Source organism: Hylobates moloch, unplaced genomic scaffold (assembly GCF_009828535.3).
Source record: "Hylobates moloch isolate HMO894 unplaced genomic scaffold, HMol_V3 SCAFFOLD_15, whole genome shotgun sequence".
In the NCBI taxonomy this organism is placed as follows: domain Eukaryota; kingdom Metazoa; phylum Chordata; class Mammalia; order Primates; family Hylobatidae; genus Hylobates; species Hylobates moloch.
The window spans coordinates 25,752,316-25,768,470 of NW_026652290.1; the positions used below are offsets into that span (position 1 = coordinate 25,752,316).

General features: G+C 37.5%; 1 protein-coding gene across 1 annotated transcript; it reads right to left on the reverse strand.

The window, feature by feature from the left end:
- Window positions 1-14,877: 14,877 nt before the first annotated feature.
- LOC116483091 (zinc finger protein 141-like) lies at window positions 14,878-15,661 on the reverse strand. Its single transcript, XM_032176810.2, has 2 exons — window positions 15,436-15,661; window positions 14,878-14,891 (listed from the first exon to the last, which is right to left on the reverse strand). The coding sequence occupies exons 1-2, from the start codon at window positions 15,659-15,661 to the stop codon at window positions 14,878-14,880; spliced, it is 240 nt and encodes a 79-aa protein (XP_032032701.1).
- Window positions 15,662-16,155: the final 494 nt, after the last annotated feature.

Consider the following 16,155-nt stretch of genomic DNA (forward strand, 5'->3'; position numbering starts at 1 on the left):
AACTTCTGCCTGGACATCCAGGCATTTCGATGAATCCTCCAAAATCTAGGTGAACACATTTCCAAACGTCTTCTAACATCTAGGCAAAGGTTTACAAACCTCTATTTTTGAATTCTGTGCACCCACAGGCTCAATATCATGCGGAAATGGCCAAGCCTTGGGGCTTGCACCCTCTGAAGCCACGGCTCGAGCTGTACCTTGGCTCCTTTTAGCCATGGCTGGGATGCAGAGCACCAACTCCTGAGACTGCACAAAGCAGCAAGGCCCTGGGCCTAGCCCATGAAGCCAGTTTTACCTCCTAGGCCTCTGGGCCTGTAATAGGAGAGGCTGCTGTGAAAGACCTCTAACATCCCCTGGAGACATTTTCCCCATTGTCTTGGTGATAAACATTTAGCTCCTTGTTACTTATGCAGATTTCTGCAGCTGACTTGAATTTCTCCTCAGAATATGGGTATTTCTTTTCTATCACATAATTAAGCTTCAAATTTTCTGAACTTTCATGCTCTGCTTCCCTTGTAAACATAAGTTCCAATTCCAAACCATATATTTGTGAATACATAAAACTGAATGCTTTTAACAGCACCCAAGTCAAATTAGATACCCTAAATCATCTCTCTCAAAGTTCCACAGATCTCTAGGGCAGAGACAAAATGCCACTAGTCTCTTTGCTAAAACATAGCAAGAGTCATCTTTATTCCAGTTCCCAACAAGTTTCTCATCTCCACCTGAGACTACCTCAGCCTGGACTTCATTGTCCATATCACTATCAGCATTTTGGTCAAAACAATTTAACAAGTCTCTAAGAAATTCTAAACTTTCCCACACTCTTCCTGTCTTCTTCTGAGCCATCCAAACTGTTCCAACCTCTGCCCATTACCCAGTTCCAAAGTTGCTTCCACATTTTTGGGTATCTTCACAGCAGCACCCCTACTACCCAGAGCCAATTTACTACAGTAGTTCATTCTCAAACTGCTATGAATAAATACCTGAGACTAGGTCATTTATAAAGAAAAAAAATTTAACTGACTCACAGTTCAGCATGGCTGGGGAGGTCTCAGGAATCTTCAATTATAGTGGAAGGCACCTCTTCACAGGGTGACAGGAGAGAGAATGGGTGCCAGCAAGGGAAATGCCAGATGCTTATAAAACCATCAGGTCTTGTGAGAACTCACTCACTGTCACGAGAACAGCATGGGGGAAACCACCCCCAAGATTCAATTACCTCCCACTGGGCCCCTCCCATGACACATGGACATTATGGAATTACAGTTCAAGATGAGATTTGGATGGGGACACAAAGCCAAATCATATCAGTGACCTTTCTAATGTTGTTGTCATTGCCCTTCACATTACTTTTTCTAATATTTAAAGTATCACCTCTATACATAACATGCATTGTCACTTAAGAATTCAGAGAACACCGTATTTTTATGACTACACTACAGACTCTTAAAGAGATACGGGCAAGGATTCCTTTAAATACAACCTTGTAGCATATTAAGCCTTTATCAAATATTTGTTTAGTAACAATCATTACAGAGAATCTAGAAAGTAATATTATAGTTCTTAGTCCCTTGAATCTTTTGAATGTGGATAATTTCAAAATGCAATGACACATATAGCAAATAAATACAAATCAGCAGGAAACTAATTAGTACTCAATATTAGAAATCCATATATCTAGAGAGAATGGCACATTCTAAAACAGAGCCTGGTTTTATGCACCTTGTATAATGACCTTTCTAAAGCAAGAAAGTAGACTGAATATTATATATGGATTGCTAAACAATAAAAATGATTTCGAAGTAAAGTCTCAGTTAACCCAGCCTTTTGATTAATTACAACTCTCCACTTATTAAACTGTTCTTTTAATTAAAATGTTCCTATGTAAAAATTATGATACTTTATTATTTAGAAAAAAATAGTTAACATTGAGCTTTTACGCCATATCCCTTCCACAAATTTCCTGTTACAGATTCCGTTTTCTAAATAAAGGAGCATTTAAAAAATGCTAAACAGAACTTTCAGAAGGTATATCATAATTCTGTCTGCCTTTTTGATTGATACCATGATCAAGCAGTGTGAGTTTTATTTATTTCCTCGTGTGACAAAATTCAATACTACCTTGATATTAATCATAGTTGCTTAGCTTTTCCCTATTTTGATGGCTGGATAAGTTCATTTCTGAATAATGACTAGGCAAAGTTGTTAGGAGCATGTATTTATCCCTTCTAGAATTATTTGTCCAATACATATTTAGTGAATACCTACCAGGGAGAAGACACTATGCTATGTATGTGTGATACAAGGGAAAGTGAACGTGAGATAGTCACAGTCATACTAAAACTTCTTTCCTACCACTTGAGTATATTTTTCAACAACTCTCCCCTATACAATCCTACTTATCCAAAAATGTGCCCATACAGATTTAGAGAGGAAGAGTAAACTTACAAATTATTATTTTTGTACCAATTATGTATCCTTAAAGAAATTGTATACATGTAGCTTCTCCCATGTAACAATAGTATGCTTTATTTATTGTTGTTGTTGGTACTTCTACTGAGGTAGATATTGTTTGATCAGACCATTAATTGATATAGTATTATCAACTGAACTGTTCTATTTTAATGTACTTTTTGTCGTAACATAGAGAGTCACAGAATATTAGCACAGAAAGAGTCCTCAGAGTTCAAGTAGTGCAAATCCCAATTTTACTATAAACTTTGCCAAGAGAAGTAAAATTAATCATTAAATGTGACAAACTCAATTATTTATTACTAAAACTGGTCACTATGATGCATTACAATAGAATGTGAAAACTTACTGCATGCTTAGTATTCGAATGGCACAAGGTATCAGTTAATATGCCTGCCATTTTGTCACATGCTCCTCAAGTACCGTTTTGAGAAGCTTATCAAATCACTAAGAAGCATCAACGGCTTCTTAGTGATTTGCATTACATAAACACTAATTTTTTTAAAAAGTATTTAAGTTTGCAAGCAATAAGAAATTTAAAAATCATGTTTTAATTCTTCTGAATTATTTAAATATAGACTTTTGCAATGAACACCAGCATATTCCTCAAAATGAAAGGAAACCAACTTTCATTCTATGTGAATATATTTTCCTAGCATAACATAAAATAGATTATATAATTTCTGGCATCTATGGAGTCAGGATATTAAAAGAAGGTAACTCCTTCATGAGCCAGCTGTGATGTCACTATGAGATTTTTATTCTGTCTCATAAGAGGCATAACACACTGCTACTCCCCTCTAAAAATAACCAAGTCAGAGCTACCTCAACTTATTATTGTTCTCTCTGCTGTCGAGTCAACCCAAGAAGACCTTCTCAAAGACTTTTCTGTCTTGGCAGCTACTGCTAACCGGTCAATTTTGACAAATAAAATAAAATCTACTTAATTTTTTTTGATAAATTATAATCTTCACATTAAATCACTTCTCTTTTCTTTCTATTCAATTTTTCAGAAGCTAGCATTTAAGTTATGATTTAATAGTAAATCATGTGCCATTATTGTAGCCGCTGTCATGCAATATAATGCAGCAGTTGACTACCCATATTGATATAAAATATAGTTAACAAGTTTTTTGTTGTGCGTGTAGTATATTTCAAATGTTGCGTCCTTGTCTTAAGATCAGAGATTAGATTCTGAGGACAATATATGATTATGTAACTAAAATGCCAAAATGAATGTTAGGGTGTGTAAATTTAGTAAGAGTTCAAAGGCAGCAAAAATACTTTGAGTCTAGAAATTGCAAAGGACTTAATAGAAATTGTGGCATTTGAGTAAGACTTGAGAGGGTTAGTTTTTTGTTTTTTTGTTTTTTTCGACAGGGTCTTGTTCTGTCACCTAGGCTGGAATGCAGTGGTGCGATCACGGCTCACTGCAGCTTTGACCTCCTTGGACTCAAGCAATCCTCCCACCTCAGCATCCCAAGTAGCTGAGATTACAGACACATGCCACCATGCCCAGTTAATGTATTTTTATATTTTATTCTATTTTATTTTATTGTTTTGAGACAGGGTCTTTCTTCGTTACCCAGGGTGGAGTACAGTGACACGATCATGGCTCACTGCAGCCTCAACCTCCTGGGCCCAAGCAATCCTCCCACCTCAGCCTTCCAAAATAGTCTTCAGTTGGGTCTACAAGTGTACACTACCACACTCAGCTAATTTTTGTATTTTTTTGTAGGTATGGGGTTTCACCATGTTGCCCAGGCCAGTCTTGAACTCCTGGGCTCAAACGATCTGTGTGCCTCAGCCTCCCAAAGTGTTGGGATTACAGGTGTGAGCCAAGCCAGTCCTAATTTTTCATTATTATTTTTTATTCTATAGAGAAGGAGTTTCACTATGTTGCTCAGGCTGGTTTCCAACTCCTGGTTTCAAGTGACGCTCCCACCTTGGCCTCCCAAAGTGCTGGGACTACAAGTGTGAGCCACTGTACCCAGCCCAAATTTTAAATTTTCTACAAAGCAGATAGCAAAAGGTTTATGACTGAAAAAAAAAAGTACCAATATAAACCTACATTGTAGTAGGTGATGAAGCATATATATATATATAGCAACTTAATTCTTATAACAACAACAGGAGATAAAAGAAGGCATTTATTTCATAGTCCATTGGGGATCACTATTATAATTTGGTAGGTAGGGTTTACTTCATTTATAAAAGTTTTACAAGAAGTAAAACATAAGTGCTTTCTTGAGCATAAAGCAATTCACTCCTGTGTTATTCACTTCTGCATAATCTACGTGCACCTTGAAAATGTGGGTTATGAAAAACTAGTTTAATATGAATTTTAGCCTTGAATAATAAAAATTAAGTGTTTTAGATGATTACTCTTGGCGATATACTGTTAGGTAATTCATGCATTATCTCCATCGTCACAGTGGATGAAAAATTTGAAGATTAAAGATTAAATGACATGATTGTTATTACGTACCTAGTAATCGTTAAATCCTAGGCTGGAACTCATGTTTTAGTAATTATATGAGAATGACGTATTGAACTAAGGAGGTCTTCTTTTGTTATTGTTGTCCACCTTTGTCTTCTTTGGATGATGATCTGAAATGAACATCATCTTTGATTATCACTGGTCCTGTGAAGTGCCAGCTTTTTAAATTCAATTCTCAATTCATAATTCCCTCCATGAAAAGGATCTGGAAACATAATCTTTATTATAGCTAACTATCATCACCACTTAACATCCATGGGAATTATCACAAGTGAGGAAATAAAGAAGGCACTTCATTTTACTAGAATGGACCTAGGAACTATAGGGCTGTTATTCTTCTTTTACAAAGGAGATCCTGAGTCTTTGGCTATTGTGTCATGCTCCAAGCACATTACACGTTATAAAAAAGCTAAAACTTTCAAGCAAACTTTAAAAGCCATTAGCTTTAATAGAAATACTCTAGGGAAAATCAGTGTGACATCTGTTTCCTTATTATAAGCCTATTATGAAAGTTATATTTCTAAAGATTTTACTGTAAGACTGTGCTGATTTAGTTTATGCCCAAAGGAGAAGAAATTCAAATTCATATAAAATAACGAATTATGACAAAGGGCCAGTTAGGAGAATCTCAGTTTGGGAATTGCTTTCTAAGAGTACCAGGGAATATGTTGTGATGCTGTACTTGAGTTTATTAATCTCAGTCTCAAAATTAAGGAATAATCTCTCTAATTTATGATATTTAAAAAACGAAATTTGGTAAGGAGAAGAAGCCATTAAGAAAATACATTTTATCAGTATCTCCAAAATAATAAAAGTATTTTTAAATGTTTCAATGATTTCTTTTTTTTTGAGACGGAGTCTCGCTCTGTCGCCCAGGCTGGAGTGCAGTGGCGCAATCTCGGCTCACTGCAAGCTCCGCCTCCCGGGTTCACGCCATTCTCCTGCCTCAGCCTCTCCGAGTAGCTGGGACTACAGGCGCCCGCCACCACGCCCGGCTAATTTTTTGTATTTTTAGTAAAGACGGGGTTTCACCGTGGTCTCGATCTCCTGACCTTGTGATCCGCCCGCCTCGGCCTCCCAAAGTGCTGGGATTACAAGCGTGAGCCACCGTGCCCAGCCTCAATGATTTCTTATTTAAGACTTTTAAAAATAATTTCAGCCCTTATCACACCTTGAGTTGATGCATTCCTTAAGGCAACCCCGGTATGTAGATGTTTGTTTAGTTGAACTTTCAATCTTTAATGTGCTTCAGGTACAGGACTATTTAAGAGAATTTCTTCTGGTAGAACATGAAATCATGTTTAATTTAGTGAATGTCAAATGAATTTCAGAGTTGCTAAGACATATAAAATTCCAGAGGTTGAATATTGCCCAAAACTTTCATCTCAGCAATTTACAATGCCAACATAGGTCCTATTTACAAACTATTTCTTGTCCAAATGTTTATCCTTCAATTGAGGAGGCTTCAGAGCTTAACAAGATAAATAACTGGAATTATATAGATGAAATCGTTTCTATATAAATTTAAACACTAAATTTGAGATGTAGTGAGTAACACTACATAATAGCAAGTTTATGGCAAAACCTAGAACAATAATTCTAGTAGCTCCTATCCCGTTTTCCAAGGAAACTAAAAATTATTAATTATTTAGTTTGTGGTGAGACATTTATGCATATATTATTCTCTGCAGAACTTTGTTGAAACCAAGTGAGCAGACCTGAGTAACATTCACAATGTGAAGGCCCTGATATTTTCTCATTCCCTAGCCTTCTGCATAGCATATAATAGACATTTATTTGATCTGTACATTTGTACTTGAACAAAGGGCAGTACAACTTATTTGGTTGCATTGTCCTTTGTTCTATTTGAAGATGTAAAAAGAATTCGAATACAAGATTGTTTGGGAGTAACCTGCTCAGAAAACACTACACTGTTTTATCATAACAAAGTAGACTACTTCAGGCTGACAGGAGCTGTGATCCTATGAGAGAAAATGTCCTCTTAAAACTCTAAGATTAATTTTATTTGTTCAATTATAATTTAAAATAATCAATTCACAAGTGTGGCAGGTTTATTATATATTTTATTTTATAGTCCCAAGCACTACTTATTAAGCACTCCATTTTGTAGTGCCACTGAAAAATTCTTAAGTTAGATATGTACATAGTTGCTTTGTATTAAACTATGTTGATATTTTAAATCTATGGTTTGCGGTTAACATTGAATTAATTTAAATGATAGTTAATAAAAATTTAATAGTAATTTTCTTAAAATAAAAATGAACAAGAAAACAAACTCAAGCATTTTATTTTATCTCTTTCATGTATTCCCTGATAAAGTAAGTACGCAATCAGTAATTAATCACCTCTAGCCAACAATGAGGGTATGGTAATTCTGGAAAATAATGAATTCTCCTAAAATGGTTGGATAGCAACCAAGTGAGCTTAGCACAAACATTAGTATAATAGAAAAGAGATGATGAAAATATGCTGTGCTCTGCTGGAAAAGCCAAGACAAAGTAAATTAATATGCAAATATGCAAATAAGTGGAAGTGATTTCTGAACGCACATTAAAATGGAGCAAACTTTGCTGAAGTTTCATTTGCATTTCCACAGGGATGATCTCATTTGCCTTTACCTGTTACAGATTAATAAGTTGCCTAAAAATTTAATCTCAAAGGTATTTTGGATTCTAACACAACATAGGTTAAAAGAAAACAAAATTATGTGGATAACATTAAATAAATTGTGATTGATAGTGAATATTGTAGTAAGACAAAGCACAACCCCATATAATATAAAACGAATTGCCATTTTCTACCTACTAGGAAAAGATAGTTTCATTAACTTATGTCTATTCCCTTTTAGAAACAGCCAGGAAATAGCAAAAGAATAAGGGAATCCTATATCTAATACTTGTTTACCCATCTAATTATTATGTTATACAAATTACTAAGCCTGTCAAAATTTTGAGACACTCCACAATGTTTTTGTTTAGAGCAAATGTGGATATTTCTTAACCCTCGAGATATAGATAGGTGATAAATAGATAGAAAATAGATAGATACCTAGACAGATAGATTTATTTTCCTCATCTTCTTCTTCAATAATTCCCACTAAGTACCTTCCTGCCTACCTAATTGTCTTATGACAGTGCCTATAATTTTGGTAATTAGCATAAACTTTTTGAATTTGTATGGAAATTTTTTTCCACAATTATCTGAATTATTAATGGGTAATGATAATTTCTTAAGCTTCCTTATATCCTGACGATTATATATCCTTCCAGTCACATTTCCAGAAGTAATTAGGCAATGTTATAATTTCATAAGAAATATCAATTTTTATTGTTCACATTGTTAAATAGACAGGGTTTTTAATAAATGAATGTATTTAATGTAAGAGCAACAATTTTGAAATCTCCAAATAAACACAGACCTATCTCCTTTTTCTTTTGAAATATTGGCTTTCTCCTCCAGAAAGTTTGGTGCAAGAGAGAGGAAGAGAAGTTGGTATTGAGGTAATAAAATAAGTGGCATTATAATGAAATAAATCATTAGAATACTATATGAGAATTTGAAAAATGTTTTGAAAAAGTATGCAATGACTGACACTGACATAAGAGGCATCTGTGGTCTTTGCAATAAATGAAACTTGTGCTCATTTTGGTTCCTGAATTAAATTATTAAAGTTACTTTCACAGTTAAATGCAATCTGATAGCATTCAGTAGAAGTTTTATTTATCATATATTATTTAATCTGTGCTTGGAGCAAGGACAGAAAAAGTGTCAGAAGTTAGAGAAGGGAAGTCCTTGCTGGCCTTCACAAGCGCAGCCAGGTGTATTAACTCCCACAGTCGTGGTGAGACTCTCAGTTTGGTAGAAAGATCCCACCATCAAAGATGGACAGGTTTCAGGCCAAATGGTGGACTTGATCTCTCCAGTTTGTCCTTATACACCCAAACGTGTAAAATATTTTGGTAGAATTATCCAAAGAAGAATTCTGTACTTTAATATCAGGTTTTCATTTGAGAAGATAAATTTACTACAAAGTTGAAGGACAGATATGATGAGGATATGTGTTGTAACTGTTACTTTTTTTTTTTCTCATTTCTCACTTAAATTACATTGCATTGAAAGATTTCTATCCTAGGGCTTACTGGAGCTTGTTGGTCAGTGAAAGAGAAACAGGGTCTGACTTGGAATAAAGAGGCCATTGAATGTCTCTGAGTTTCCAAAGCAATGAAACAGACCTGAAATCCTTGAAATCCTGAGAAGAGAAAGTACATTTCCTCAATGTATTAAACTTCCATTTTACATATCAAAATCCACTCATGATGAGTGTTAATTCTACATACCCAGGTTATAAACCACAACTAACAGAAAATTGGATCTTCCATTCTCAGAGTATCAAAAGACAACTGAAAGGGGCCAAGTGCCATGCCTCATCCCTGTAACACCAGCACTTTGGGAGGCCAAGGTCGGCAGATTGCCTGAGGCCAAGAGTTCAAGACCAGCCTGCCCAATATGGCGAAACCCCATGTCCACTAAAAATACAAATATTAACCCGTTGTGGTGACACACCTGTAATTCCAGCTATGCAGGAGGCTGAGGTACGAGAATCACTTGAACCTGGGAGGCAGAGGTTGCAGTGAGCCGAGATGGCACCACTGCAGTTCAACCTGAGCAACAGAGAGAGACTCTGTCTCAAACAAACAAACAAAAACAAAACAAACAATGAAAAAGACAACTGAATGTGATGAAATGAGTCCTGATGATCCCTTCAGTACATAAGTTATCTTCAGTAGGGTTAAAGTAAAGCCATGAGCAGAGTATTTTTTGACATGCCTTGGTCTGAACCACATGGCAACTAACCATAGACCATGGGATTAGGCAGAGAAAAAACTCATATTTGAATGTTTAAGCCACATTGGCTCCTATGAATGTGAAATATATCAAGGAATGTCCAGGTGTCCTACAGCTGGGAGAAAAATGCAGAAAGAAGGCAAGATGAGTGGCTGGTGGGCCACTCAAGGGAGTTTATGGTGGGTGAGAATTGAACCTGTGTCCACGAGTGGCAGGACAGAGCTTGGACAGTAGATCGAAAGAGAGTGAATTTAGGCCTGAATGAGTACCTGATGCCCCTAGGTATTATTGTGAGACTGTCTTGGCACAAAATACCAAAGTTCCATTAGTGAGAAGAGATTATCTTCTTAAGATCATTGTGCTTAACCTGTGGCCAGAAAGGCCATCAGGATGACTGGCATCCAGAAGAAAAGGGGTTGACAATGATATCAAGACAAATATAGGATAGGACAATACTTACATCTGAAAGGAAAAAATTCCCTCCTCTTTGATTTGAGGTTCTGAAAGCGTTTTTTCTGCACATACTTAGACACGATCTGGGAGAGCAGTAGTGGATAAGAGAAAAGGTACGAAGGAATAGAAATTTATCAAAAACGTGAAGTATCTCAAATAATTGGAACAGAATGACAGTGGACTATTTTTCCCCCCGCGTTTTCTTTTTTTTTTTTTTTTTTTTTTGAGACAGAATCTCACTCTGTCGCCCAGGCTGGAGTGCAGTGGTGCAATCTTGGTTCCCTGCAACCTCTGCCCCCTGGGTTCAAGCGATTCCCCTGCCTCAGCCTCCCAAGTAGCTGAGATTACAGGCACCTGCCACCAAGCCGGGCTAATTTTTTTGTATTTTTAGTAGAGACGGGGTTTCACCGTGTTAGCCAGGATGGTCTTGATCTCCTGACCTCATGATCCACCCGCCTCAGCCTCCCAAAGTGCTGGGATTACAGGCATGAGCTACCGCTCCCAGCGCCCCCCTCCCCATCCCGAACATTTTCAAGCAGAGTGGAAGCTCGGATGAGCAGGTCACATGAAGTCAACAAATTTACCATTTTTTTACGTTGTGGCTAATACATTTGGGACTCATTGAACAAGTGTCTTGCCCAGGCTGTAGCTAAGTTGTCAATAGATTGGTGTAGAGTTAGGGCAAAGCACCCAGGGGATATCATCTTATGTTCCAGGCAGGAAAACCAACCCAAAGGTCATGGGGCTTTTATGGCAAGTTCATTGGTCAAATGCCTTTACACATATGGTAATGGTCACCAGGAGCTTTATGGTAAGTGATTTGAATTCTGTTCTCAATTGCAGTTGTATATAGGCTAACTGTAACAAAAGCCCTCTGTTTGACAAGTGCCCACTTATTTCTGAGATACGGTATTGCTCAGAAAATCTGTATATTTATTGGGAAAAGTTCCAGGAGTCAGTGATCAGTATGGATTTTGTCTATTAGAAGAGAGGTAGCATGATTTAGATTTGGCTGAACAAGAGGTGGCACAAGTTGAGGGGACTTTCAAAACATAGAAACCCAGCCTTACAGAAGCTAACCCAAAATCTACAAAGTCAGAAACTACTCTGTACAAGAGTAGGACACAAACAGAAAAATCTAGAGATCAGTTTTCTATTCAAGAAATAGATTTGCAGAATCATTTTTCTATTCTATCCTCAGAAAAGTATCTGGAATATTATAATTATGATGCTCCTACTTACATAAAAAATCTAATTGCTTAGCAACGCTTCCCTTTATTCATAATTAGATCACTCATAAAGCATACACCTTCATGCGGAGGAGAGATAGAAAAGAAAAAGAAACAAAGAGAAAGAAAAAAAGAGATTATTTCACTACTGTTTGGCAATTATGTTTCTGTATTTTAATCTAGTTCACGTAAGATAATTTTTTTTTTTTTTTTTTTTGAGTCAGAGTCTGGCTCTGTCCCCCAGGCTGGTGTGCAGTGGCACCATCTCGGCTCACTGCAAGCTCCGCCTCCTGGGTTCACACCATTCTCCTGCCTCAGCCTCCCGAGTAGCTGGGACTACAGGCGCCCGCCACCACGCCCTGCTAATTTTTTTGTATTTTTAGTAGAGACAGGCTTTCACTATGTTGGCCAGGATGGTCTCGAACTCCTGACCTCGTGATCCGCCCACCTTGGCCTCCCAAAGTGCTAGGATTACAGGCTTGAGCCACCGCGCCCGGCCCACGTAAGATAATTTTTAAAAAGTTTCATGAAAATATCCATTTGTTTGCCCAGAATACTTATCAAATAAGTAGGAAACAATCTTGATTTTATTAGCATTATCTAATAAGTTTTATAGTAATATTTTTGAACATTTTCAATTATATTATCTCATTTTACACTGTGGCATAGCTGATGGTCCTGAATGTTTATTCTATTGGTTCCATATAGGAACCAATGTATGTTATTATCAATGCTTTCTGTGGATTAGATCAATGAATCCTCACGCTAAAGAGTTTGGATAGGTTATCATATTCACCTGCCAATATTGTAAAATAATACAGATGCAGTAGAAAATTTATCAAACGAGAAAAGTATTCCCAAGAGAGTGGAATATACTTAGATAGTCCTTTACCGACATTATGCAAACAGAGGTAAGGGCCAGGGGATTTCAGGTGTTATGGTATAAAGAAAAGCATTGTCTCCTAAGGAATGAGAATGTGTGCTTTGGAATTCAGTAAGCCTGAGTTCTAATTCTGGCTCTGCTACATTCTAGTTGTATGACTTTTCACAACCAACTTAATCTCCTTGAATCCCAATTTTACTATCTGAAAAACTGTGGTAATCATATCTATTCACTCAAGTCACTATGAAGTTTTGTAGAGAAATGTATGTCATGTGCTTAACTCAGTCCCTGACTTATAGCAAAGTGCTTTATAAATAGCTAGGTAATATTATTTTCCTTATTTTTTCCAGGGATGATGTTTTAACATGTAGATCTGGAAAACTAGGTAGATAGCCGTTGAATGGAAAAAGGGAAAGTCTGAGGGTTGTAGGAGAGAAGACTATTAGACACACTTAGAATAAACTTCACAGTGCTGCCTGGGTCTGCCTTTACCTGTAGGAACCCTAATTCTATCTTTTCTTTTTTTTTTTTCGAGACGGAGTCTCGCTCTTTCGCCCAGGCTGGAGTGCAGTGGCGCAATCTCGGCTCACTGCAAGCTCCGCCTCCCGGGTTCACGCCATTCTCCTGCCTCAGCCTCTCCGAGTAGCTGGGACTACAGGCGCCCGCCACCACGCCCCGCTAATTTTTTGTATTTTTTAGTAGAGACGGGGTTTCACCGTGGCCTCGATCTCCTGACCTCGTGATCTGCCTGCCTCGGCCTCCCAAAGTGCTGGGATTACAAGCGTGAGCCACCGCGCCCGGCCCCCAATTGTATCTTTTCAAAAAAATTACCTGGTGTCCTGATTCAATTCCAGTCATTTACCAGAAATATCTTTCTTCAGACTTTTAATATACAGATAATTAGAAATGAGATCAGCTGACTTCTGCATCCTTCTGTCCTAATAACCATGGTAAATGCACATAAAGATAGATGAAGGCAAAGGAAGGAAGGACAAAATAACGTGCTGTTTCCTACTCTGGCTTAATTCTACTCTAACCTGGCCTGTTTATCACCATAATTAGAATCATTGCTTTGTTTTCTTTTTTTTAAGTTATATAATTTTTATATATCAGAAAATCCATGTCACACAAACACAGATGTACAGTAAGTCCTCACTTAATGTTCAATTAGGTTCTTTAAAACTGCATTGTTAAATGAAACGATGTTGCTATATGCCATTCGAACATAACTCTTGTTTATATCAATTAAACTCTGGTAAAATTAGTTTTCCTAAACAATATGTTGCTTCTCTCAGTTTACAAGAACCTATCAACAACGTTAAGTGAGAACTTACTACCCATTTATATAACTTATATAGATGTGTGTGTGAGACACACATTTTTAAATAGCTACAGAGAGATTCATCTCAATGACAGAATCTCAAAATACTTACTACTAAGACAAAATTATAATAGCTATTAACAAATAAGAGAACAATTGCGAGCTTAATATACACTTAGCAATGTTCTACACTGGTTAGTGACATAGCACATTTATGCTGGTTAATGATACAGTGCATATAAGGAATATACAAGGTGAGTAGATACTTAGATACTGTAATCCAGTCGTGTCCAACCCTTGGAATGCAAGAACTTTTTTGCTTATCTTCTGTGGTGGAGGATATGACAAAAATTTTTCAAAACTTTTTTTTTTTTTTTTTTTGGAGACAGAGTTTCACTCTTGTTGCCCAGGCTGGAGTGCAATGGCGAAATCTCGGCAAACCGCAACCTCCGCCTCCCAGATTCAAGCAATTCTCCTGCCTCAGCCTCCCAAGTAGCTGGAATTACAGGAATGCGCCACCACGCCCAGCCAATTTTGTGTTTTCAGTAGAGACAGGGTTTCTCCATGTTGGTCAGGCTGGTCTGGTACTCCCGATCTCAGGTGATCCGAGCTCATCAGCTATCATTAGTGTTAGTGTATTTTATATGTGGCTGAAGACAATTCTTCTTCCAGTGTGGCCCAGGGAAGCCAAAATGTTGGAAACTCATGCTTAAAACTACATTATAATTTCAAAATTTGCACATATAGAGTTTAAATTACAAACGAGTTTATACTAAAACAGTAACATTTTGAAGTAAAATAACATTGCATTTTTTCATATTTAGGAAATGCTTATTGTTCTGATAAAATTGCTGAGTAAGAATTTTTGTAGAATTACATTTGCAACCTCCATAGGATTAAAAAAACACTAAACAGAAAAGATGCAACATCTGTCCCTGGTGTTCCTGGCATTTCTGAACTAAATCCCAGTATGTCCACTACTCACGTTACACATTTTGGACACGATACAAAAAGAATATTTGAAAAAAAACTTTGACATAGAGCTCCTCAATAACACAAATATTCCAATGTCTCCAAAAGCAATGGAACAGTAGTCAGATCATGCAGCACCTTATAAGCAATAAAGTGGACATTAGCTCTCCCTGTAAACTTAAAGGCAGATCACTAAAGCAAAAAGAGAATTCTTAGAAGATTTAACAGCATGGGACAGAAGATGCCCCTATTGGTGAACATGAGAAAAAATGCAGCTTTTTCAGAAATTATTTTCACTGGAGCAGAGCTTCCCAAACTACCTGTTTTATTTATTTATTTATTTATTTATTTATTTATTTATTTATTTATTTATTGAGATGGAGTCTAGCTCTGTCACCAGGCTGGAGTGCAGTGGCGTGATCTCGGCTCACTGCAACCTCCGCCTCCTATGTTCAAGTGATTCTCCTGCTTCAGCCTCCCGAGTAGCTAGGACTACAGGTGCGCACCACCATGCCCAGCTAATTTTTGCATTTTCAGTAGAGACAGTGTTTCACCATGTTGGTCAGGATGGTCTTGATCTCTTGACCTCGTGATCCACTCGCCCCAGCCTCCCAAAGTGCTTGGATTACAGGCGTGAGCCATTGCACCCAGCCCCAAACCACATTTTAAGGCCTGGCTTCCTTCTTGACCTTTGGTTCCCTTGCCTGTGTCCTCTGCTTCATTCACTCTCACCTACCTAGGGGTCTGGCTATGATCTTATGTATCTTCACATTGTAGGGTTCTTTTATTTGCTCCAGACAGGTGACCAGGTCTGGGTTAGAGATAGCAACACCCGGGGAGACCAGGTTTCTGTAGTTCTCCAACATCACATCTCTATACAAATTCTGCTGGGCAGGGTGCAGGCATTTCCACTCTTCTGGAGACAATTCTGTTGCCACATCCCTGAATGTTAAGAGTTCCATTTCCCCACTTCAGGGGTATCTGGGAGTCTTTGCTACGAATCATCCAATACCTGCAGGTCACAGAGCGAGGGAGGCTGAGGCTGTAGCCAAATCACTGAGGCCTCCCAGAACTGAGGACGCAGAGAGATGAAGCCCCTAACCCAATGCCTGGCAGGAGCCAGATGCCGCTTTGTTTTCAATGAAAGATTCTGTAGACAAGCCAATATTTCTTCTTCATTATTATGAATTTATATGTACAACCTCTGTGTCTAGTGTGGTTGTCTCTGACTATCTCCACCTCCATCCTAATTCCTCCACCAACATTTGGGGGTTGTCAAGGAAAGGACATTCTGTGAACACATAGTGTATGTTATACATTTCAATGTAAGAATTAAATTGATTCATATGTCAGCCTAAATGAGATCTTGCCTCCCTCTTGGTGAGTTTTTCTCTTGTGTAACTTGCAAAGTGTGGTCTGGGAGAGCTAGCTATTCCTGTTTGGAAAATATACCAAC